Source organism: Protopterus annectens, chromosome 13.part0, assembly GCF_019279795.1.
Source record: "Protopterus annectens isolate FY-2018-M chromosome 13.part0, PAN1.0, whole genome shotgun sequence".
NCBI classification, from domain to species: domain Eukaryota; kingdom Metazoa; phylum Chordata; order Ceratodontiformes; family Protopteridae; genus Protopterus; species Protopterus annectens.
Genome location: NC_056747.1, coordinates 505,263,561 through 505,288,894, shown reverse-complemented (window position 1 = coordinate 505,288,894; position 25,334 = coordinate 505,263,561). Strand labels below are relative to the sequence as shown.

Genomic DNA, 25,334 nt, shown 5'->3' with positions numbered 1-25,334 from the left:
TATGGATAGTGTGGCCATTATGATAAGAAGGTATTACTCTCATCTATTATACACGAAAGCTTTATTAAACATCTATTTCCAACTTTTGTGTTACATGCACCTACTAGTGTCTGGCAGGTTGATGATGTTTTATGCAGTTCATTCTTATCATCTCCATTTGAATCTGTCACATTTTCAAGACTTTTTGCTTTGATGAAAACCCTCAAACAAAAAACTAAATACACCTCCATAACCCGTTAACTTAAAACACATAAAACTATCTTTAAAAAATGAAGTTTAACCATCCTGATAGAAACATTGTCCAAAACTGACAACTGCACCCACAGGTATTACCTAATCTAAAATGAAGTTTACCCATGCTAAAGCGCATGTTGTAACCTGTGCTCCTATTTACACTAATTGCGGTCTGTTCTTTGTTAGATCTACTCTTCTCCTAGATGTGCAAAACAGCTTACATGATTTTAGAAGAAAAAACTTTTAGCTTTAAGAAAAAGCATACTGGCTATCTTTACATACAACTAAATTATACACCGTTGAATAAATGCATTTAAGTATTTAGCAAATGTGACTCATGCTTTATAATCTCACATGTATTCACTAATTTCAGTGCTGCATGTCTTCTTCCTGTTCATCTCCATCTCCCAACACCTGGTTCTGGGTCAAGTCCAAAGTATTAATGATTTTTTTAGTCAACTCCTGTGCTTTTTATGTCTCTTAAGAATTTTCCTTTGGAACATTGGAAAATATTTCACTAGTAATGACTCTCTATGAGCTTTGCTGTCAGAAGAATGAGACGCAGAGTCTCCTTATGTTCGATGACTCACTTTTGGTTGGACAGCTGTTTGTATTTCCTCCTTAGTCTGTTCTGTATCAAATAATGTATTTGATCTTCCAAGGAAAAAAATATTCTGAAGACAGCTGGATACAGCAACTTGAATCCCACTCCTGCCTCTCCACATTCTCTGATTGTTGGGATAAATTTGTTTTCTTCTGCCTGGTGTACAGTGAATAATCAATTTCTACAACCACTCTACAGTCTCCATTTTTTAATACTTTGCTCTTCTGCCACAGTGCTGTCTGGATCAACTTTTTCTGCTGGTATGATTCCATATTTACTAATACAGGTCTTGACTACTTTCACACAGGTTTGAAGCATGCACTACAGTTTCTGAAGTCAACATAGGATCTCATCACTGATACAACCTTCCAACATGGAATAACTGTATAAAGGGTAGTAGGCAATGAAGAATTTATCTTCCACTTTCGTGAAGCATTCTGCATAATTCATGCAAGATCCTGGCTAAAGGAAATTTAGGCACGGCTTTAAAACAATGTCAAATTGCTATATCAGTACAGTATTCAGAAAAGAGATTGGCTTGCATTGAGAAGAACAAACTACTTACTTACCACATCACTGAATAGAGACAATGAGCCTTCCTTTTCTCCTTCAGAACTCAGTCTTTCAGGCATCTCTTCATAACTGTGGTGAACAGGAAGTTCTATTTGTATCTCATCATCTGCTTCAGTGCCAGAAAAAGCCTCTTCATTTACTCTGTTGCCCAGGACATTTCCACTCTGCGTTTGATCACTGAAGTTCTTATCAATGTTTTTCTTAAATGTTTTCTTCTTTTTTGACTGATCAGTCAAAAAACTGCTACTGTCCTAGGGAAGAAAAACATGATATTAAGTCCATAAATGGGCATGCCACAAGCTTGAAGTTATGGGAAAGAGTAGTGGAAGCTAGGTTAAGAAGGGAGGTGATGATTAGTGATTAGCAGTATGGTTTCATGCCAGGAAAGAGCACTACAGATGCAATATTTGCTCTGAGAGTGTTGTTTGAGAAATACAGAGAAGGTCAGAAGGAGTTGCATTGTGTCTTTGTGGACTTAGAGAAAGCATATGACAGTGTGCCTAGAGAGGAGTTGTGGTATTGTATGAGGAAGTCGGGAGTGGCAGAGAAGTATGTAAGAGTGATACAGGATATGTACAAGGGTAGTGTGACACTGGTGAGGACTGCGGTGGGAGTGACAGATACGTTTAAGGTGGAGGTGGGATTACATCAAGGATCAGCTCTGAGCCCTTTCTTATTTGCAGTGGTGATGGACAGGTTGACAGATGAGATTAGACAGGAGGCCCCATGGACTACGATGTTTGCAGATGACATTGTGATATGTAGTGAGAGTAGGGACCAAGTTGAAGAGACCCTGGAGAGGTGGAGATATGCTTTAGAGAGGAGAGGAATGAAGGTCAGCAGGGCTAAAACAGAATATATATGTGTGTAAATGAGAGGGAGGGTAGAGGAATGGTGAGGATGCAGGGAGTAGAGTTGGTAAAGGTGGATGAGTTTAAGTACTTGGGATCAACAGTTCAGAGTAATGGTGAGTGTGGAAGAGAGGTGAAGAAGAGAGTACAGGCAGGGTGGAATGGGTGGAGAAAAGTGTCAGGAGTGATTTGTGACAGATGGGTACCAATAAGAGTGAAAGGGAAGGTCTGCAAGAGGGTAGCGAGAACAGTTATGTTATATGGGTTGGAGACGGTACCATTGTCGAAAAGGCAGGAGTCAGAGCTGGATGTGGCAGAGTTAAAGATGTTAAGATTTGCACTGGGTGTGACTAGGATTGACAGGATTAGAAATCAGTATATTAGAGGGTCAGCTCAGGTTGGACAGTTTGGAGACAAAGCAAGAGAGGCGAGATTGCATTGGTTTGGACATGTGCTGAGGAGGGATGCTGGGTATATTGGGAAAAGGATGCTAAGGATGGAGCTGCCAGGTAAGAGGAAAAGAGGAAGGCCTAAGATGAGGTTTATGGATGTGGTGAGAGAGGACATGCAGGCGGTTGGTGTGAAAGAGCATGATGCAGAGGACAGGAAGAAATGGAAACAGATGATCCACTGTGGCGACCCCTAACGGGAACGGCCGAAAGAATATGATGATGATGATATATATATATATATATATATTTATATATATATATTTTTTTTTTTGAACAAATGCTAACTCAGCTGACAGAAGACAGTAATGTCTGTCAAGTTCACATCACTGGGCAGCTACTCCATCACTGCAGCTGTCAGTCTCCCATGTTGGGGGTCACTATAAGGGTTATGGTATTTACCTCACAGTCACAAAGTACAGGGTTTGATTCTCACCTTTGAAAAGGAAAATGGCTAGGTTTAAGATGGTCCACAAGGGCCTAGTACATAAATATGAAGCAATGTCTCATACATTCCTCAGCAGCTGCAGCTGTACAGACTTGCTTTCTAACACTTAACATCTATTAAAACATAATAATTCTATTAGCCTACCAGTTTCCTGGCAAAGACAGTTCTATATACCTCACATCTGAAATCAGAAATCAGCCCTCATAATTTTAAAATCAATGTGTCCCATCCTCTTCACTTTCAAGTCCCACTGTCCTAGTCTTTTCTCTCAGGATTTTGAAGACCCATATCAAGTCTTCCCTGGCTCTTCTAACAAGCACATGTTTACAGCCTTCAGTCTTTTTTCATGCTACACATTCTCTAGTGTACTGACAATATTAGCCACTTATCTCTGACCCCCTGCCAACCATCTTAGATCATTTACGAGTGATACTTCAGAAGTGGTTACTTCCCTAATGGGGAAGATGACTGTCCCACTAGTCAAAGTGCACACCCCCAACTGCTCATCAGTCTACTCCATTCATTTTTATTATCATCATCCTGCAATATGACCGCTACTTCTTGAGGTGAACCAAGCGCAGCAGAAACAAACAATAGGAAACTACTGTTATCCTCTCCATCCATTTTCCATAATATTACTCCCCCATAAAATGTGTTTCTGTTTTAAGAACTTTGTTTCAAAGATCAAGACTTTTCATATTTTGGCACCCAACCCAAGCTGCCAGTCAGACCATTCTTTTCACCAAATCAGTTAATCTTACAGCCAAATCCCTTGTGCTTTATTAGTATTCTCACTTTGTATGCTCTAAAAACAAGCTTTCTGCTCAGTACAAAATAATGGTATTCATGGGCATGAATATTCAAAACAAAAAGAAGCCTCAAAATTAACACCTACAGTACTCCGTTATTAACCAATGTTGCAGGCCTTGATATCACTTAGCAACCAGCACCCTCTGTTCTATGCCTCAAACCCAAACTTCTATCCACCTCACCACTTTGGGGTTTTCTACAGCCTAATGCATTCTGGTAATTCGCTTTTTTGGGGGAAATGAAGGTAATGGTCTGGCTTAAAAGCAGGTGGACTACATCTATCAGATTCCCTCTTTTTCTGTCACAACATAACTGTAACACTGGACAAAAAAATAGGCTGGCAAGACTTCCATATAAAGTTATGCTAACTGTGAGGTCTCCAAAAAACTTAAGAACTTTCGGAAAGCTACAAGGCACTACTTTGAAAGCTGCTTTATGGCCTTTCCTGAGGTACACAACAGATCACAGGCTTATAATCTCACAGTATCCTCGTAACGTTCCTTATGCATGGCATAACAACAACTTTCCAATTTCTGGGTATATTTCCATCTCGAATCCTTGAATAAGACAAATAATGCCCTGAACTAAGATTCCAACCATCATCAGCACCTCTTTAGCAACTCCGATGTCAACCTAAACCCGTGATGAATCTTTCATCCCTACCCCTTCGTAAAACTTAATCTCATCTTGTCTCTATGGTTTGGACATATACAACATACTATTTAAATGACATCTACATGTTATTTTTCTCTGAATCAAGAATGTTAGTTTCTTCCTTTCTCATCTTCCTGAAAAATCTTAAAGACCTGCTCTCCCATGTCTTTTATTTCCATGTGCCAGTCATATTTCCATTACTGCTGTGGCTATACTTATCATCTGTGTTAACTATTTCTAACTCCCATATACTTATCCAGCTCAATCTGCCCTACCTTTGTTCCAACTTTCAATAGCCAACAGATTTTTTCTCCCTGGTATGCATTCCTTCCACTGGCTTCCTTGTGCATCACAGGTCCCCTATTTATTCACCTTTTAACTTACATTCCATTTCTGCTGAAACCTAAAACTTAAATGATTTTAAGGGAGTCATTTGCTATCTCACCATGAATATAATAAGAACTAAAGTAACAGTGTGTTGCCAAAGGTCTCAAACCATCTTTAATCACTACTTTAGATAAAATACTCATAACACTGAGCTCCATGGTGACTGATCAACTCCACTGTTACATGCATGCATATACACAGCATGCTTTATGATTGGCACAACTGCCTGCTGCATTATTGTCATGTCACCTTTCTACTGTCAATGCTGACTTTTAATGTCTTTACTAATACCAGTTTTCAAAAAGACTGCCCCTATCATTGACTCTTTTTGGGCTACTTTGGTTTTCATACATAAAAGACTGGTTTGACATATTCTCATGCAATTTTTAAGGACTTGAACTAGAATATTTATCTGTCAACTACACATTTGCCCCTAACATCAATAGCAAAGGACCAGATCCATTGAGAATTTTAATGGGAAAAATCATTTTAATGTCACTTTAGACCACAACAGCTAAAAATGAAAATCTCATGTTTATACAGAAAATACATAGTCTTTTAGAGCTAAAATAAATATAACACTGTATATTTACGTATTTGGTAGTTCAAATATGTGTTACTTTTTAAAAGACACACATTTATATTTGTTACCACGAAGAGAAGTGATAGCTATAGTCAAATTTTAAACTGAAAATACTGGAGATGGTCAATTTTTAATAACAATTCTGACCTCAGTGCAATCCTCGTCACAAATCCCAGTATCTGTAGACTTATTTCATATTTTGTTATAAAACTATCAGGACAAAAACATTTGGATACACAGCCTTATACAGTGCACTGCAATGGGTAATAACCCTAAAAGTAATGATACTAAAGCATTTCAAGTGTGAATGTCAGTGAACACTTGCAAAACTGCATTTCTGCTATGACATTTCATGGGTTCATAGGTAAATACTAGGCAATCAGTGTGCAGACCACTACAAGCCAATCCAAAAAGTCTTTCAATATTCAACCTCAAGAAAGGCAAAACAAGACAGACTTGGAGAGAATTTGTGGCTGCCCATGCAATTATTCAGGTTTACCTTTGAATGTGGCAATGGTGTTACGCTGCTTGCCATGCAGAAGAAGTTTACTCCAGAAGTGAGAGAATTTATTGGGATATGAATATATCTTGCCAAGTTGTCTTATTTATTTGTTGTTGAAGGTTTAGCTCCATTAATCGGGTATTTGAGGTATCATTTCTACTGCAGAGGAAAAGGAGGTCAAACAGGGTTATATATCTCATATCTCAAAAGACTAGGCATAGCTCTCCATGGAAGAGTCTATTAAGATACTGAGTACAGACACATAGTTGCCAGACTCACTTGATAAATTTCAGACTACTAATCTTTTTAGTAATGACTCTCTGAAGTTTCCCAAGCTGACTGACATATTTCAATAAATGCATGGCAAAAGGTAGATTATATTCAAAAACAGCTCTGATGAGATATGAGTAAAGGGGAATTAAGACTTCTCTGGACACAGTGAAGATTGCCTTTGGAAATTAGATAGGTTCATAAGTAAGTACGAGGTCGGCTGCCCTTATGGGCCATTTTAAGCCTATCCAATGTTTCTTTTTGTGCTCGAATTAGCCTATCCCATTTGGTTAGAGATTGGCCATACCCATTCCATGGTTGATAATCATAGACTAACTGGATCATACTATAGATAATTTGTGGGAACCCATGCATGAGATGAAACATTTAGGAGTTGCCTCTGTCCATTGGTAGTACAGGAGGCAGGCCTTGGGTAAAATTTATTTTTTCCCATACACAGATTCAAGTTGCGTTTGAATATGTGCAGGGATGAACTTTGTTTTCTGTGGATAGGGAGTCTGTTCCAGAGAAGTGGTATCCTCTACAAGATATACCTGTCCCCCCAAACCATTCGGTGAGCTAGATGAGCCAGATAAAAGGCTTTCCAAACTACTGCACAAACAGGGATGTCAAATACAGAATTATCAACAAGAGTGTCTAGATAAGTTATGACAGTGTCTTACTGGAGGAGTGCGCCACCACCATACCTCTCAACCTGGAAGCATCAAAAATCTGGACAAGGCCCATGAAAAATAGGTACAAATCTGTACACTGATTAACATCTAATAACCCCTCCCACTCCGATGGAATTGTGGGATACCAACTTTCAAACGCAAACTGAAGAACAGACAACCAAAATATGGCATCAGAGGCCCCCTGCAGCCATTCCAATATCCCATTACCTGGTTATTTCGCCCCATTTGCCATAAACACTAATGTGTGCATACTGCTGTACTTCTACAATGACTATTTGGATTTTATTTTTACATTTTACAGCACAACAATGCACAAACACTAATAGACATCTGGTAAACAAAGCAATACTATCTCACAATGAAAAGAGACTTGGCATTAAAACTTCTCTGCCCTTGAAACTCACATTCATTGAAACAGGAGTGAAACCCACACCACATCCAAAGAAAATGCATCTGGCCAGTGGTGGATTATATTCAAAAATAGCTCTGATGAGATATAAGTAAAGGGGAAATAAGACTTCTCTGGACACAGTGAAGATTGTCTTTGGAAATTAGATAAGTTCATAGGTAAGTACCAGATTACCTCAGGGCTGTTTTCATATCATTGCCCCCTTGCACACAAAACAAGAAACATAAATATGTTCTTTTCTCTGATACACCTTCCTGACTTTATTAAATTATATTCCTGTGACCTTGTATAATGCAACACACTTGTTAGACAGACCGCATTTTAAATTTATTGTTTGAACGTTTTTCAAGTAGGATGTACTGTAGGCAATGAACCAGTAATGACAAAACTTACCAATTCAGAACATTTCCATCATAAAAGTCTACTTCCACATCAACACTATAAATAGAATAACAGTAGTGCAAGCCACAGGCATCTTGCACAGCTTCTCACAATTATTTTCAATTTCATTTTGGGGGGGGGGGGTGACAAAAGGTCAAAAACCAGGGACACATTTTAAACATTGTTTATTTAATTTTGTAAATTTGCTAGAATAAAATGTTGTGTTACCACCATGCATTTCACTCGCAAGTCTTGAACCCAGGAACCTATGCACTACAGTCACAGCAACATACCACTATACCAAATCAGCAGCTTCCTGAAAAATAGGAAGACTGAAACTTAATTGTTATCATTTAGTGAATTTGTTTCTCACTTCTCACCATAGCTCTCAACCTCTTAGCACAAAAAAACCCTGGACAAAGCCAATAATGGGGGAATAAAAATTCAGTTCTCACTTCTCACCATAGTTCTCAACTCTTAGCACAAAAAAACTGGACAAAGCTCACAAGTGGTGGTGGCTAGGGACTTACTAGGGACACATTTTAAACACTGCTTGTATAATTTTGTAAAGTTGTTAGAATAAAATGTTGTGTTACCACCATGCAATTCACTAGCAAGTCTTAAACCCAGGACCCTATGCACTACAGTCAGAGCAACATACTACTATGACAAAATCAGCAGCTTCCTGAAAAATAGGAAGACTGAAACTTAATGGCTATCATTTAGTGAATTCATTTCTCACCATAGCTCTCAACTTCTTAGCACAAAAAACCTGGGCAAAGCTCTGCAACTTAATGGCTATCATTTAGTGAATTTATTTCTCACCACAGCTCTCAACCTCTTAGCACAAAAAAACAAGGCAAAGCTTACAAGTGGTGGTGGCTAGGGACTTTAGGCTCTTTTTACCACACACACACACACACACACACACACACACACACGCACACACACACACGCACACATGCACACACATGCACACACACACAAACACACATCGGTTTTCTTACTTGAAGTCTTCATTCCAATTGCCGTTCCTGCTCGCATTTGGAGTCTTCATTCCGCTGATAAAGATAAATATCCTGTAACAGCAACCAGCAATTGCGTTCCGATCCGATCCTGCAACAGCAACTACTTCCCGCTTGCATTCTGTGTCCGGTAAAGATCCTGTAACAGCAACTGTTTGTTACTGTTCCCACTCGCATTTGAGCAGCCAGGCCAGACGGAAATCCGTGAGCTCTTTGAGCTCAATTCTGACAGGCTGGTAGCCATGCCAGAGCTGAAGTCATCGTGCACATGATGATGTCAGCTCTAACACAGCAAAAATTAAAAACAAAAGAAAAAAAATCAGAAATGAATGGGTGCCACTCGGGAATTGTGGCACCCCTTATTTGAACCCCAAAACCTGGTAAAAACTGAGTAATTCGGCATGGTTGGGAGGTATGGTCACCACTATGGTATGTGAAAATGTTCTGCATACCAAACTTAAAAATGCTACATTTCTTTATTTTTAATTTGAGATCATTGGTCTTGCACCAATTGCTTACATGGTCTAACCCATGGTGGAGCAATTATGAGTCAGAGGAAGATAACACCCAGTTTATAGTAGTCTGCAAACATGGATAACCATAGGCCAGGAGTGTTGGTCTGGAGATCTGAGAAAAAGATGCCAAATAACAGAGGGCCTAACACTAAGCTCTATGGTACACCACTGGTAATTTTTTGCTTTTAGGAATGTAGCCACAACACAGGCTTAGATTAAAGAGGTTCAGAAGGGGTTCAGAGAGAGAACCTGTTTCATGATAATTAAAGTGAGTGGTTGGGAATGGGAAATCTCTGGAAGAGCTATTACTGTGGGTGGTATAAAATTCATGATAAATTTGTCAGCTAGGGTATTAGCTATTTCCTTTGGGTCAGCATATGCATTATTATTGTGGACCAGCTCCAAACATTGCTGGGTGTTAGTTCTTAAAGATTTGTAGTTATTTTTGATTTTAGTGGCTATTTTTAGTTCATACTCAACTTCAAACTTCCAAATGACAGAAATAAAATCATATTTTCCAAAAAAAAGTGTATTACTTTAAGTTCTGATAATGCACGCACTAAAGGTATTATTCCAACATTTAATGCCAGAACTTGTTATGTATAAATGTTTCTTTTGAACCAAAATGGAAAAAGATCAGCCATCTCACTATGTAGGCCTACTACTGGTAACTACGCTTTGCAGGATTATAAATCTAAAACCAATAAAAACTTTAGCTCTCTTCTCAAGAAAATAAGCCACTGATTCCTAGCTATAGAACACACTTGGCGATTTTAGATATAGCAAACATGTATACAACTTTAGGACGCATACAGAATGTTGTAAATATATGGTTGGGATGGAGGTTAGCACAATTCCAATAACAAAATGGCACCACTAACCTAGAGACCATACCTTGGACACCTTTTGAAAGCTTTTAATAAAGCAGAACAGGATTATACTTGAACATTCAAGGATGTAGCTGCATCTAAAGTACAATTTCATCATTAAGGACTCAAATGCCATTTAATGCAGAAGATGCTCTGGCCATCACTATAAGTAGCTTTGGTTGTAGCATTTTTTTCCAATAAAAATATATGTAATGGTTGTTACTTTTGATATAATGTCAATCAGTACAGACATATTCTGAGCCGGTTTTGCTTTTCCATCACTGAACAGAAGTGATATAGCCTTCCTTTACAGAAAATGAACATTCATGTAAGCTTATACTTGTTACAAATGTACATACAGCTATCACAGAGGAATTATTTGCATTTGTAATTCAAAAATTCTGTAACACACATTTGGGTACTGTACTAGACACTGTTATTACACTAGGATTTCAGTGGTAAATGCAGATTACAGCATAATCATTGTAGCCTTGTCAGTACTTGTGCCCATATTCTTAACATATAGTGCATTCCCAACACTGAAGAAGAGAAGTGATATAGCCTTCCTTTACAGAAAAGTTATGTGCATTAAATCTATATTTGCTCCAAATTTACATACAGCTGTCTCTCAATTATTTACTTTTGTAATTATAAACTGCTATAAAACAAATTTGGTAGAGTACTAGACACTGTACTTACATTATGACTTCTTTATAAAATCCGGACTACAATATCATCATGAAACTGAGAGGCCACTTTGGCTTTGTCAGTACTTAATGCATCTGGGTGGCATATTACAATGAATACAAATGCTACTTGCTGTTTGCAGATTATGATGACCAATTACACTGAAGTGACTGTATCTCCAAAGTGCATAGAAGCATTTTGCTGTTGAATGTAAAGCAGCTGAAATAACCTTCATATCCTAGAATGAGAGCAGGTCAGCTGTAGATTATAGGTTTAAAGCCAGAAAATATGGAAAAAACACATCTGCCTGAATGATGGCTATGCGGGGATTGCCCTTCACCCTGTTAATGTAAAATAAAAGGCAAAGATAACGCAGGCGCCCAAGTGGTCAGAAGGTAAGACTGACAGAAAAACATTCAACATGTACACAATTTGGACCTTTATTCAACTAGCTATATCTGCTAGAGTACCTGGTTTGTATCTTCTACTGAATAGAACTTAAAGGAGAACTGCACCCACAGACTCAAAATGCATGTTTATTTCATCATAGTTTGGTGTTTCCTACATTTTAACACCACTCTGGGACTATTTACAGGTTTTTAAATATTTTTATACGTAATTTGTCAGTCTGACCATGTCTTTTGTGAAGCCTGAATTGTACTAGTTGACTCCTCTCCCATCCCCCTTCACACCCAACTTCCCTAGCTGTCAAAGGGCTATGGGTAATTTGAGCTTTTACCTTCTGTGATTGACAGCTCAAAGCAGGAAACTTGTCTCATGTACTGTTTCCTAGTTCTAGCCTTTACTTTCTGTATGGGTAGGGGGAAGGACCAAGAAGCTGTGACATCACAGCATGAGTGGGTTTTTAGGACGGTAGTAGTGATGTCAGTTTGGGGAGGGAAAAGGCCAGAAAACTACCTGTATTCAGTGGCCTTGATGGTGTCAGTGAATTGGAGACTGCAGCAAGGGTGGGACAAAAGTTTTTTGAAAGTGAAACAACCACAGTATAGTAAGGGACTGTTCTAGTGGAGAGAGTCAATTTAAAATATTTCAAAGGCTGTATTTTTGTTTATTCATAACAGGGACAGTAAACGGGGAGAAAAAAAGACAGCGAAGCTGAGCATTTAATACTAGAATCCCATTGTTGTCCTTTAACATTATGCACTGCGGACACCACTTCTTCAACAAAAAATAATAGGTAATACTCTCTTTTCATCACCTTATTCAGGTCTTATGAATCAATATAAATAATAACATTTTGTCAAGGTAAATTAAGAATGCCTAAGATGAGAAACAGCAACAAAGTGAGGATGTTTAAATGTCACAATTGTAATCTTTGTGACTATTTGTATGTTGGTTTGGATACTATCAGTATTAATAATATTGACATTAGTATTAATGGTTACTGTGACAAAGGAAAATACTCAAACACAAATGTCAAGAGGTCCAGCAAGACAAACAACGTTCTCAGTAGAAAAAACACTTTAATGTGAGGAGCAAAGCTTTCGGATAAAATCCTTTATCAATACTGAAAATACAAATGCAAATGCAGAGTATATATAGGTCTAAAAAAGTCATATGACCGGCAGCCAAGAAGTCACATGACCCAATCATTAAAAGAAAACATGTAGAAATAAATAAATATGCAAAGCTAAAAAATGCAACAGCATAATGCATACATGAAAACAAAAAACATTTAAAAAAGGAAGAATGTATATTTTTTAAAAAAGGAAGAATGTATATTTTTAAAAAAAGCAAAGTTTTAACCTAAAAATCACATGTACAATCATATACATAAAGAGAAAATCTCAATCTAGATCTACTCATTCTGACCAAAATAGGTTTAAGGCTGACAGTACTATTCAAACCAGGGGGTGAGTCACCCATCAATCTAATTATCCAGTTGTATTCTTTAATTTCTAATTTGTTATTGATATCACCTCCTCTGGGTGAGGGTGAAACATGGTCTATAGCTTTAAATTTAAATACATGCTGTTCACTAAAACATAGCCTGTGTTTATATAAAGCATTAGTGTCCACACATCTTCGGATTTCAGACTTGTGTTCTGTGATCCTATCTTTAAGTTTTGGTTTTACCCACATAGAAAGAGTTGCATAATACACAGGTAGCAAGGTAAACCACGTGGGTGGTGACACAAGTAGCAGTTACATTGAACCTAAACAGCCTCTTACTGACTGGGTGTTCAAAGATACCTAAATGTTCATCATCAATGTCATCACAGCACGAGCAGTTATAACATTTTCGTGCCCATAATGCTGGATGGATGTGTTGTGATATTTGTAGGAAAATCTTTGTAACAGAGGACACTCTTGAGGGTTCTCATGTTACGATATGCAAAAATGGGACATTGCCCAGCATTGCTTTTAACTCTTCAGATGCCATCAAGATTAGCCAATTCTTATGGATAATACGTTTAATACATGGTGTTTTTGTACTAAACTAAGTAACGTATCTTACTTTCATCTCATTCTGGATGGACAGATTGGGCAAGCCAACAGCTTGTGTTTCTATGGCGTCATTTAACATAACAGGGCCACCGACTTTCTTTCCTCTAGCACATTTAGTTTCTCATTATTTAAGGTGGTAGCATCATAACCACTGTTAGTGAAATCAGCTATCATCTCATTCAACTGTTCGGAGAAGCTAGGATCTTCCGTGTTAAACCTACTGGCTCTATAAAATTGAGACCTGACAGTACCTCTAAAAACATGTGGCGCATGCATACTACTTGCATGAGTGTACCTTCCTGCACAGACTTCCTTTCTATGGAGGCTTGTTCTAAGTGTACCACCGTCAAGACTCAAGTTGATATCTAAAAAAATTAATAGTAATTTCAGATGAACACATTTTGAACTTCAAAAAAGATGAGATTGAATTGATGTACAGCATAAAATCATTCAAATCCTGTAACATGCCCCCCCAAATCAAAAAACAGTCGTCCACAAATCGTTGAAAGAACTTTACATTATCTTTATATGGATTCAAACCACTAAATAAATGTTTCCTTTCCCACTGGTATAAAACTAGGTTGGCATAAGTATTGGCTACCGAAGTACCCATAGCCACACCTGTGAGCTGAAGATACAAGGATTCATTAAAAAGGAAAACATTATTTCTCAACACCACATCCATGAGAGTGCATATTTTTTCAATTTTGTGGAAGTTGGGATCAGGACATGAGAGTAAGAATTCCCTCAACAAATCCAGGCCAATATCAGTTGGAATGACAGTAAACAAAGATACTATGTCTAGGGTTACCAAAAGGTACCTTCTTAGATGTAGAGATGCCTTCTCTATGTTACACCATTGCTTAAGCTTCTGAACAAAATCAATGGTGTCACGTAAGATAGAGTCACATTGACTAAGATATGGTTGAAGTTGATCATGCAAATAAACTGAAAGCGGCTCTGTAACCCAACCAGCGCCTGAAACAATTGGCCTCATTGGTGGATCAGTGAGGGATTTGTGGATCTTAGGGATGCCATATAACTGTGGGGTAATTGGGCATGGTACGGTCAAATAATTAAATAGATCTAAGTCTATGTCACCTTGGATCTGTAGGTCATAAATTACCATATTCACGTATGAGATACATTTCTTAACATCCAAAGGGGTGATTTCCTTAAATGCAGTGTCATCACTAAGTAAACTAGACATAGCCAAAAATATTTGTCTCTATTCATAAGCACAACTGCACCCTTATCAGCTTGCTTAATGACAATATTTATATTAGATTGCAAGTCTCTGTATGCTTGAAACTCTTCATAGCTAAGGTTAAAACATTTTCTATCATTATATTTCTTAATATTTATATCAAACATTTGTCTCATTTCTGCTTCACATACATCATGGAACGCTTTAACAACAGGTACATTGACAGGGATGTATGTACTAAGGCGTTTGCAGCCTTCAGTCAACATCTGTGTATTGCCAAATAACAGTTTTAGATTTAACAGTCTCGTGAACCTTTTCAGATCTGTCAGTGTCGAAACCAAATCATCTGCGCATGTGGGGATGAAGTTCAAGCCCTTAGAGAGAACAGAATAGTGTGTCTCGTGTAAAATGAAATCTGACAAGTTTAACGTACCTCTGTAAACTTGCGGCTCATCCTGCCTGAGCCTAAAGGGCTATCCAGTTTTCTTTTGTTCATTCTATTTGGTGTTTCATTCCGTGTATTCGACGAATCTCTTGTGTTAATTACACGCTCTCTAACCGCTTCTGGATGGTCCAGACTGAAGCGTTTATTGGAAAAGTTTATTTTAGTCTGCTGCATCTGCGCGTTTTTGTATGCATATGTATTCCCAGTAGTAGCACTAGCATGTCTGCCGTCTGTGAGGCTCTCAGAGGAGCGCCTCCTGTTGACATTGAGGACATAGTGCGGACAGAACCATCAGCTCCGTGTACCAAGGGGGTAGTTGACTTTAATTCCGAGTCATTCTGAGTTAACTGAACACTACTCGAACCAAAATCATCAAGAGAGTCCAAGCCATCATCACGAACATGCACAGGGACAGTTACATCAGTTTTTCTGTATTTATGACTGTTGTCTCTAGGCCAAGAGAAAATGTTACTTCTTGTGAAATCATTTACATCTCAGAGAAGCTTACGCTTTTTGGTAGCTTCCATCCTTGAATCAAGTAACTGCATTTTTTCCACCATGCGCTCATAATTACTAGATAGGCTCGTAAATGCAGGCATATTAACTAAGTCATTCTCCATTGACATAATCTCCTTCTTGAGATCATCTTCAATAGTCTGGAAGAAATCATTCATCAAATGCATGTAGTCTATTCCTAGTTTAATGTTTAGCTGTTGCCATTTCTTAAGTAACTCAGGGTAAGTGTTCTCATAGGAGGGCATTTTCAGGATTCTCAGCCCTCTGGGAACAATACCTTTGTTAATATAGGCAATGAAACTAAAGCGCTGCCATTGCAGCCGCTTAAACAAACTTGTTTTCCTCTCCAATAATTGCAAGGATTTGTTAAAATCCAAAATGACATCTTGGGCAGGTGCAGGTACATCCATGGATAAGCTACTGGTATTTTCAACAACAGTTAGTGTCCATCCAGAATGAGATGAAAGTAAGATACGTTACTTCGTTTAGTACAAAAACACCATGTATTAAACGTATTATCCATAAGAATTGGCTAATCTTGATGGCATCTGAAGAGTTAAAAGCAATGCTGGGCAATGTCCCATTTTTTGCATATCGTAACATGAGAACCCTCAAGAGTGTCCTCTGTTACAAAGATTTTCCTACAAATATCACAACACATCCATCCAGCATTATGGGCACATGAAAATGTTATAACGGCTCGTGCTGTGATGACATTGATGATGAACATTTAGGTATCTTTGAACACCCAGTCAGTAAGAGGCTGTTTAGGTTCAATGTAACTGCTACTTGTGTCACCACCCACGTGGTTTACCTTGCTACCTGTGTATTATGCAACTCTTTCTAGGTGGGTAAAACCACGCGAAAACTTAAAGATAGGATCACAGAATACAAGTCTGAAATCCGAAGATGTGTGGACACTAATGCTTTATATAAACACAGGCTATGTTTTGGTGAACAGCATGTATTTAAATTTAAAGCTATAGACCATGTTTCACCCTCACCCAGAGGGGGTGATATCAATAACAAATTAGAAATTAAAGAATACAACTGGATAATTAGATTGATGGGTGACTCACCCCCTGGTTTGAATAGTACTGTCAGCCTTAAACCTATTTTGGTCAGACTGAGTAGATCTAGATTATGAGATTTTCTCTTTATGTATATGATTGTACATGTGATTTTTAGGTTAAAACTTTGCTTTTTTAAAAAATATACATTCTTCCTTTTTTAAAAATATACATTCTTCCTTTTTTAAATGTTTTTTGTTTTCATGTATGCATTATGCTGTTGCATTTTTTAGCTTTGCATATTTATTTATTTCTACATGTTTTCTTTTAATGATTGGGTCATGTGACTTCTTGGCTGCCGGTCATATGACTTTCTTAGACCTATATATACTCTGCATTTGCATTTGTATTTTCAGTATTGATAAAGGATTTTATCCGAAAGCTTTGCTCCTCACATTAAAGTGTTTTTTCTACTGAGAACGTTGTTTGTCTCACAGAGGAAAATACTGCCAGCCCAGCTAGCTTGAATTTTGTAAATAATTATATGTCATTTGTGAATATTATATTAATATGATTTATACAGAAATGTAACAGAAGGAGATACTGCCAGCCCAGCTATCTGGAATTTTGCAAATAATTATATGTCATTTGAGAATATTAATATGATTTATATAGAAGTGTGACAGAAGGAGATACTGCCAGCCCAGCTATCTGGAATTTTGTAAATAGTTATATGTCATTTGTGAATATCAGCATGATGCAATTGCTTGTGTAGCCACTATATTAGAACTGTATGTTATGTACTGAGCTAAAACGTAACCACAGCATGCCTTGCTGGCTTAGAACAGAAATGTATATAAACTACTGTCATTGTGTAAATGTATATGTTTTAATAGTGGGAACAAGAACATAGAGGATTAACTTGCAAAACTTCAAGAAAATAGCTGAAATTAAATTGTTTTACGATTGTGCTATAAAAGTTAGTTTCAACTCAGCAAGGAGACAGGATGTCTAGAACTCAGTGCCTTCTGCATTGTTTTGTGAGTGTTTTACTGTTTTATGTCTCCCAGCAGTTGCAAAGATCTGAGAGATATGTCTTTTTCACAGGGAAATGCTAATAGTTTCTGACAATGGGGGTTTAACTTGGGAACTAAAGTCAGATGACAAAAGGTGATGTCATCTAAGCTAACCCAGCAGTAATATTTGATATTAATTTAAAAACTGTCTGAGAGAGAGAGAGAGGGAGGAGTGCATTTTGTATTTGGCTTTGACCTGACAGCATCATCTAGGAAACATCCACTTACCTTGCCTTGCTGTAAGTTTGTTTCTAGAGCATAGTAACTCCTTTAGATTCAGAAAGGAATATAGTGAATTATAGCTTAGATGTTTTCTTTATTTATTTGAGACTGTCCTGCAATGTTGTTTTAAATATTTCCTGTGACTTTGAACTTTGAGGTTACTGTGATGATTTACTGAATATTTCTTGTTCTTTTATTATTTATTATTAAATATATTTAAACCTATCTTTGTGGCTGATATTTGTAAAACATATTTAAGCTCTTAGAGTACTTGCATATCTACTTGGTGACATTGCGCAGGCTACTCCTAATAGCCTGGCTCTTGGTCAAACTACAATTTGGATTAATAGTAACATTACACAGTAAGATTGGACACCCTTAGTTAAGGGCCTTAAAGTAAAGAGTTGGCTGGTGGCAGTGATAACTACCTTATAGTCTGGGCAGAAGGGGGCATAGCTAGTAAACCTATGCCAGCCTTTCCTGTGTGTGTGTGTGTGTGTGTGTGTGTGTGTGTGTGTGTGTGTGTGTGTGTGTGTGTCAGCTACTTGGGCAGGGACATGAAGCACTGGTTGGACAGAGAGGGTGCTGAAGGTTTTAGCTTGGCCACTCAGCTGAGATCTCAACTCTATAGCTGTGCCAGTGGGGAGTCTTATTGGGGATCTGGAGAAAGAGGGAGACACCAGCCCCAGACTGACTGTGATATCTGTGTGCATACTTGTCATCATCCAAGTGTGTACGTCCCCCACTGTTGCCAGTGGTGAGGATTAAGGCTCCTTGATTACTGGGCCAGTGTTGTGTCATCACAGTTACTATACATATAGATCTAGGTTTGTGGTATACCTAGTCAAATGTATGTCATGCTCTGTGTTTTATATTGGTCAGACTTCTAGAGAGCTTTATAAGCATATTTATGAACATAAGCATGCTGTTGCTATTGGTGATGATAGGAATGCTTTAGTTAAACATTATAAGAGGAGTAAATGCAAGATTAGTTTTAAATATTTGGTATTAAATGAAGTAAAAGGATATGAGAAACTTTTTAATGCTGAGAATGAGTTAGGGTGGCAAGAATATTTATGGCAGGTGAAAGTGAATGCCTGCCATTCACATGGACTCAATAATAGAGATGACTTTATTGCTTTTCTAAAAAAAGAAAAGGATAAAGCATTAGTTATGTGGGTGGTCATGTGAGTTTTGACGTGTCATGTGATTGTTTAATGCTTTAAAAGACTGCAGTAAAGAAAAGTATGTCAGTTTGAAATAGTCACATTAAGATGAAAGAGGTTACTGATTTCTTTACAAGAAGTTTAGTGTGTTCTTTTACGGCACCTTTCTGGTTTTTGGATTTATAGTTTTTTGTGCATTTTTTATCTACTTGTAAATAATAACACTGTCCTGGTATTCAACAGTACTCATACTATTCAACCTGTTTGTTTGTTTTAATTGCTTCATAATGATACCCACACTTTACAAACACTTCAATTCCTGCTGAATTCTACTTTTGAGAATTAATGTCTCTTTCCTGGGATTATATATAAAATGGGCATAGCACCAGAATTTATTTTATGGAGTACTCTTCTCACAAACCTCATATGTATGTGAACAAATCAGGATAGCACTGCTAGCGATCTGCACAGAATCTGAAAAGTCTCTGCAACTGTTTGACTGTTACCACGCACAAACTCTTTTGTTTTATACTGTTAATTATTGTTACCATCTCATGCTTGTCATGAGCCAAATAACCCACAATAGGATACTGTAAGGCTTAAATTCTGTAGCAAGGCTGCAGAAGAAAAATATTACTCCACTTCTTATTTCTCATATGTCAACAGGTACTGACCTAGTGGCTCAATGTGCATGCAGCAGCTCTCTTCTCACGAAATATTACCTATTGAGTGCAGTTTAATTTGACATTTTGCTCAACTTATTAATTTTCAGAGAATTTGTTGCTAAAAGTCTACAGTGTTACTTTGCTAATCGTCTACAATGTTACTTGCATTACTGTCATTAGGGTCTCTGGTGCACTTTCAAAGTTTACTGTCTTATTTTTATTTCAACAGGGTCAACAAACAGTTCACGTTCATACTTCTACTGAATAAAATGCAATTTCTTTTGAACACTTTTTTGCTATATTTTAGCAAAATGGGTGTGCTTCTCACACTTCCTACAAACTCTATCAAAAACAGGACAACGTTGTCTCGCATGCCCACTGCCACATCTACTACAAAGGTTACATTTCAATTGCACAGTATTTGCTCTGCATCTCAAGGATCTGTTTCTCAACTCTACAACTATTATAGTGCTTTCACGTGTTTCTCTTTTTCATATCATTAATGTTACAAAATAATCACTTTATTTCTCTTTCTGCCTTTTTTATTTGAGTAACATCTGGCCTTACTCAGAGTTACTCCTTCAAATAATCTGTATAACTGTCAGACAGTATTTCATCCAAACTGTCTGTTAAGGTCAAATCGGTTTCCCTTTTAACAGCTCATCCCTTGCATAAACACTTCTTAAACCACAATCTTTTCTGTCTCTTATTAATGAATCATACAACCCCTTGCATGTAGTCCTTTGCCTGGTTATTCAGCTCAGTAACAAAATGCACCTATGGGCTCCTTCTAGAGTCACAACACTTACTGAACTTAACTCCAACGTCTATTAGTTCTCCTTCCTTTCCTGTAAAAAAATAAACTATTTAAATATGTAAGCTTCTTCCTCAGCAACCAACAAAATGTGGGAAACTGTACTTTCCAAGTTCTTGGCTTTTCTACTCACAAGAATCAATCTAATTTATGACTTCAAAGCTTCTAGTCTTTTGCAGATTTTACTAGTTGTAAAATGACGTCTGATGGATGTAGTTGGAAATTTCAGCCATTTGCTACAGTGGAATTAAGGATTTCATGTAGTCAGAGCTACAAGGTTTGATTCTTTCCAGCTTCATTTGCTTAGTGTTCGAGTGGGCAAGTCACTTAAATTAGACATTGTTCCCAGTTTACTCCTGAAAAGGGACACTTGTGTAGAGTGGGCTTATGCTGTTAACAAATTAACAAAATAAGAATAAAAAACATTAAGCAACTGCGAATTATAATTGCAAATACATAAAATCTAGAAAATTAATAAACAACTTCAAATATTTTTCCACTGCAAGTACCACAATGCATACGGCGGTTTGCCAGGATAGTCAATAAATACACAGACACTGACTAGCCTCTGTGAGGCATCTATGTAGACTGTACTCTCTGTAAGATGTACCACATAACACGCAACTTCACGTAAAGATGTCAACAAGGAGAAAAAGATCTAGGCAGTATGAACAGCAGGAAATGAATTCTGCTCTAATGAATAAATCTTTAACAAAGTAGATAGGATGCTAGTATGACAAAGCTTGAATCATCATGGTTGAACAGCCAGATACAGCAGCAGTATCCTACTGGTTAGAAGCCTATTTAAGAGTCTTCCTTAGATAAGATTTGACAATTCACAAACAGCAGGCTTCTACTGCTCACTATCATAATCATCATTTGCGTGTGCAACTCCTTAACCTGTTCATAAATCGAACAACGCACAAATATATTATTTCAAAATAGCCAATCACATTTTCATAACTTTTTCTAAAACACGGATTTTATTTTTTGTTTGGTAACAGAAATTTGAACACCATTCAAAGTAAAGCAACACATAAAAACATAAACCTAGATTCTCAGTTGTTGAAATCTGCACAGAATCTTATCACTGGGGAATAAGTGGCTAAAGCTAACACAACCTTTCAAAATAAATATGTAAATTCAGTGAATAAATTAAAAAGCAAGCTTTCACAATGACTTGGTTTAGAATGAACAGGTGACACTTGTAAGTACAGGAATGTCAGCATTGCTTCCTGATAACATCAGGAATCTGGCAGTAGCTTTTGATATGCCTCTAGATGAAGCTTTAATACATGGGGCAATAGGTTATGTAGAATACTTCTTCCACTTTCATGAAGTATTCTCCAAGATTGAAACTAGAGAATTCTTCAAGATAAATTGAGGCATGCACTGAAAACAATCAAATACAAATTGCAATTCTAATTTCAGTACAGCATTCAGAAATTAGCTCAACTAACACTGAGCAGTACCATATACTTACCTCATCACTGATTAGAGACTGTGAATCTTCCTTTCCACCCTCAGAATTCAGTCTTTCAGGCACCTCTTCATAAGTGGGGTGAAAAGGACGTTCTATTTGTGTCTCATCATCTGCTTCAGTGCCATCAAAAGCCTCATCATTTTCTCCACTGGCCATGACAGTTCCACTCTGCACATGATTACTGACGTTCTTGTCAATGTTTTTCTTACTTGTTTTCTTCTTTTTTGATTTCTTAGTCACATAATTACTACTGTCCTGGGAAAGAAAAAACATGACATTAAGTCCTGAAAAGGACATCCCACAACATGTACATAAATGCTAACTAAGCTGACAGAAGATGATAATGCCTGTCAAGTTCAAATCACTGTGTCTTATTGCAGATGCCATTGTCCCACTATTTTAACCCTCACGTCTCATCCCTTGCTCAGCAGCTGTACGCAATTGCTTTGCAATATCTATTAAAACATAACTTCATATGCCAAACAGCTTCATGACAAAGGCAGTCCTTAATATCGCATCAGAAATTACTCCACGTAATCTTAAAGTCATTGTGCCTCCTCTTCTTAGCACTTTCTAATCCCACTGTTCTAGTTTTATTTTATTTCAGGATTTTGAAGACCCAGATAAAGTTTTTTTCTGGCTCTTCTCTCTTTCAGCAAGTACATGTTTACAGTCTTCAGTTTCTCCTCATTTCTCACATTCTCTAGTGTACTGAGAATTTTACCCACTTATCTTTGACCCCCTGTCAACTAACCAAGGTCATTCTTCAGGTGCTAGCCTCCAGAACTACAAGTGATATCTCAGAAGGGGTTACACTTGTACAGTGGATGAGGAATAGTGCCCTAGTCAAAGTGCATACCTTAAAATACCCATTAGTCTACTCCACTCATTCTTATGACTATCATATTGCAATATGATCAATCATCTTCCAAATCCAACATCAACAAACAAAAGGATACCACCGTTACTTTATTCCAGCCATTTTCCCAAATATTATTCTCTCATAAAAAGTGTTTCTGCTTTAATGACTTTGTGTCAAAGATCAAGACTTTTCATGTTTTGGCACTTAACCCAGGCTGTCAGTGTAAATATTCCATCCACCTAATCAGTTGCTCCTACAGCCAAATCTCTCATGCTTTACTAGTGGTCCCAGATTGTGTGATCTAAAAACAAACTCCCTGCTCAGTACAGAATAACAGTAATAATGGACATGAAAATTCAAAACAAAACAAAAAAGTAAAAATTCCCAGAAATGACACCTACAGTGCTCTGCTGTTAACCTATGTTGCAGATACTGCTGCCCTCTCCCAACCATCACCCTCTGTTCCTCGTCTTTAATCCAACCTTCTATCTACCTCACTCCTTTGGAGCTTACCACAGCCTCATACATTCATGATAATCAGCTTTTATTAGGAAACAAAGGTCTTGTCTAAATGCTGGTGGTCTACATCCGTCAAATTCTCTCTATTTCTGTCACAATATAATTGTAATACTGCACCAAAATAAACTGGCAAGACTTCCATATAATAAAAAAAACACTAAATAAATAAATAACACAAAACAAAAAAAGGAAAACTGTGACAAATCCACCATGCAACCAGGCAAGAATTTCAACTAGTGCGTTTATTCTGGTACCTCGGACGTTCGCCTTTTCAGGAATAAATTATAATCAAAAATGTGCCCAGTATATATGCTGCAAACACTGACAATCATTTGATTATTACATCATTACTATCAATTAAGAAGCTTATCATTCCCAAATAAGGGCAAAGAATACCCCATTACACAAATGAAAGAAAATATGCTGCACACAATGTTTATAAATTCCAAACCCACAATTTTACAGTGATATTCAGAACATTTAAAGTTTGGGGGTAGTTTTAAGAAGGCTTTGAACAAATTAAAAGTGTAGAATGATTTTGAATTTTAGAATACTTTCCCCTAGGGCATGAATATTGATAGCAACATAATATTGCAATAAAATATGCAGTTTAAATGTTCTGAATATCAGCGTAAAATTGTGGGTTTGAATTTATAAATATTTTGTGCAGCATAGTTTATTTCATTTGAGTAATGGGGTATCCTTTGCCCTTATTTGGAAATTATAAGCTTCTTAATTGATGGTAATGATGTAGTGAATGACGGTCAGTGTTTGCAGCATATACATATAGGGCACATTTTTTATGTTAATTTATTCCTGAGAAGGCGAAAGGCTGAGGTACCAGAATAAACGCACTGGTTGAAATTCTTGCCTGGTTGCATGGCAGATTTAAAAAGTAATCTGAAGAAGTTTGGGCACTTTCCAAACGAAAAAAGTGCTTTATGTGAACTTGTTCTTGTGGTGTAATAGGAGCAGTATTTCATTAAATTTTTACTTCCTAGCGGGCTGTGTGCAGTGTTGGTTCCTTGCAACAGTTTTTTGCATGGCAGATTTGTCACAGTTTTCCTTTTTTGTTTGTGTTAAGACTTCCACCTAAAACCATGCTGGCAGTGGGGTTCCAAAAAAATAAGGCATTTTAGAATCCTACATTGCGCTATTCTGAACAATTCTCCATGGCCTTTCCTAGGGTATAAATAGAGCAGAGGGTTATAAATTCAAGGTGCCCTCATAAAGTTCCTTGTGCATGGCAAAACAATCACAACAATTCTAATTTCTAGGTATGCTTCTATCTCATATGACTCACTGAATAAGACAGAGAATGCCCTGAAGTAAAATAACCACAACCACTACCTCTTTAGCAAATGTCACCACTCACACCCATGCCAGAGCTTCTTCATTCTATACCAAAAGTCATTTTATGGCAACACATCATCTGATGAACTTTTCACACTTTCCCTTCCTAAAAATGAATCTTGGCTGGTCTGCCTGGTTCAGAATGAAACAAAGTACTCTTATCAACAGCAACAACATGTTACTTTCTTCTGACACAAAAACGTTAATTTCTTTGTTCTTCCTCTTCTTGAAAGATCTATAAGACCCAGGTTCTCATTTCTTTGTTTCCATTTGCCAGTCATATTTCCACTCCTGCTGTGGCTTTCCTTACCATCTGCGTTAACTATTTCTAACTCCCATATACCAGCTTAATCCTGCCTTCCTTTATTCAAGCCTTCAAGAGCCAACAGCCTTTTTAACTTAACACACATCCCGTCTTTTGACTCCCTTGTGAATCAAAGGACCCCCTTTATTCACCTTCTAACTGGCATTCCATCTCTGGTGAAACCTAAAACTTAAATGATTTTAAGGGAGTCATATACTTCCAGGAACTCTCGCATCATAAATACAATCAAAACTAGAGCACCTATGTGTTGTCAGTA

The 25,334-nt window shown here is 37.4% G+C and overlaps 1 protein-coding gene across 9 annotated transcripts in view; it reads right to left on the bottom strand.

Moving 5' to 3' along the window:
• LOC122787415 overlaps positions 1–25,334 on the bottom strand; it is a 678,631-nt gene that overhangs the window by 172,623 nt on the left and 480,674 nt on the right. For 8 of the 9 annotated variants that reach the window (XM_044054125.1, XM_044054129.1, XM_044054127.1 and 5 more), the window contains 2 exons: positions 22,020–22,274; positions 1,408–1,662 (listed from right to left, as the gene is read on the bottom strand). In XM_044054125.1, coding sequence (XP_043910060.1) covers positions 1,408–1,662; positions 22,020–22,274 — 510 coding nt within the window. The remainder of the gene's footprint in view (positions 1–1,407; positions 1,663–22,019; positions 22,275–25,334) is intronic. The other variant, XM_044054128.1, reaches the window with a different exon arrangement.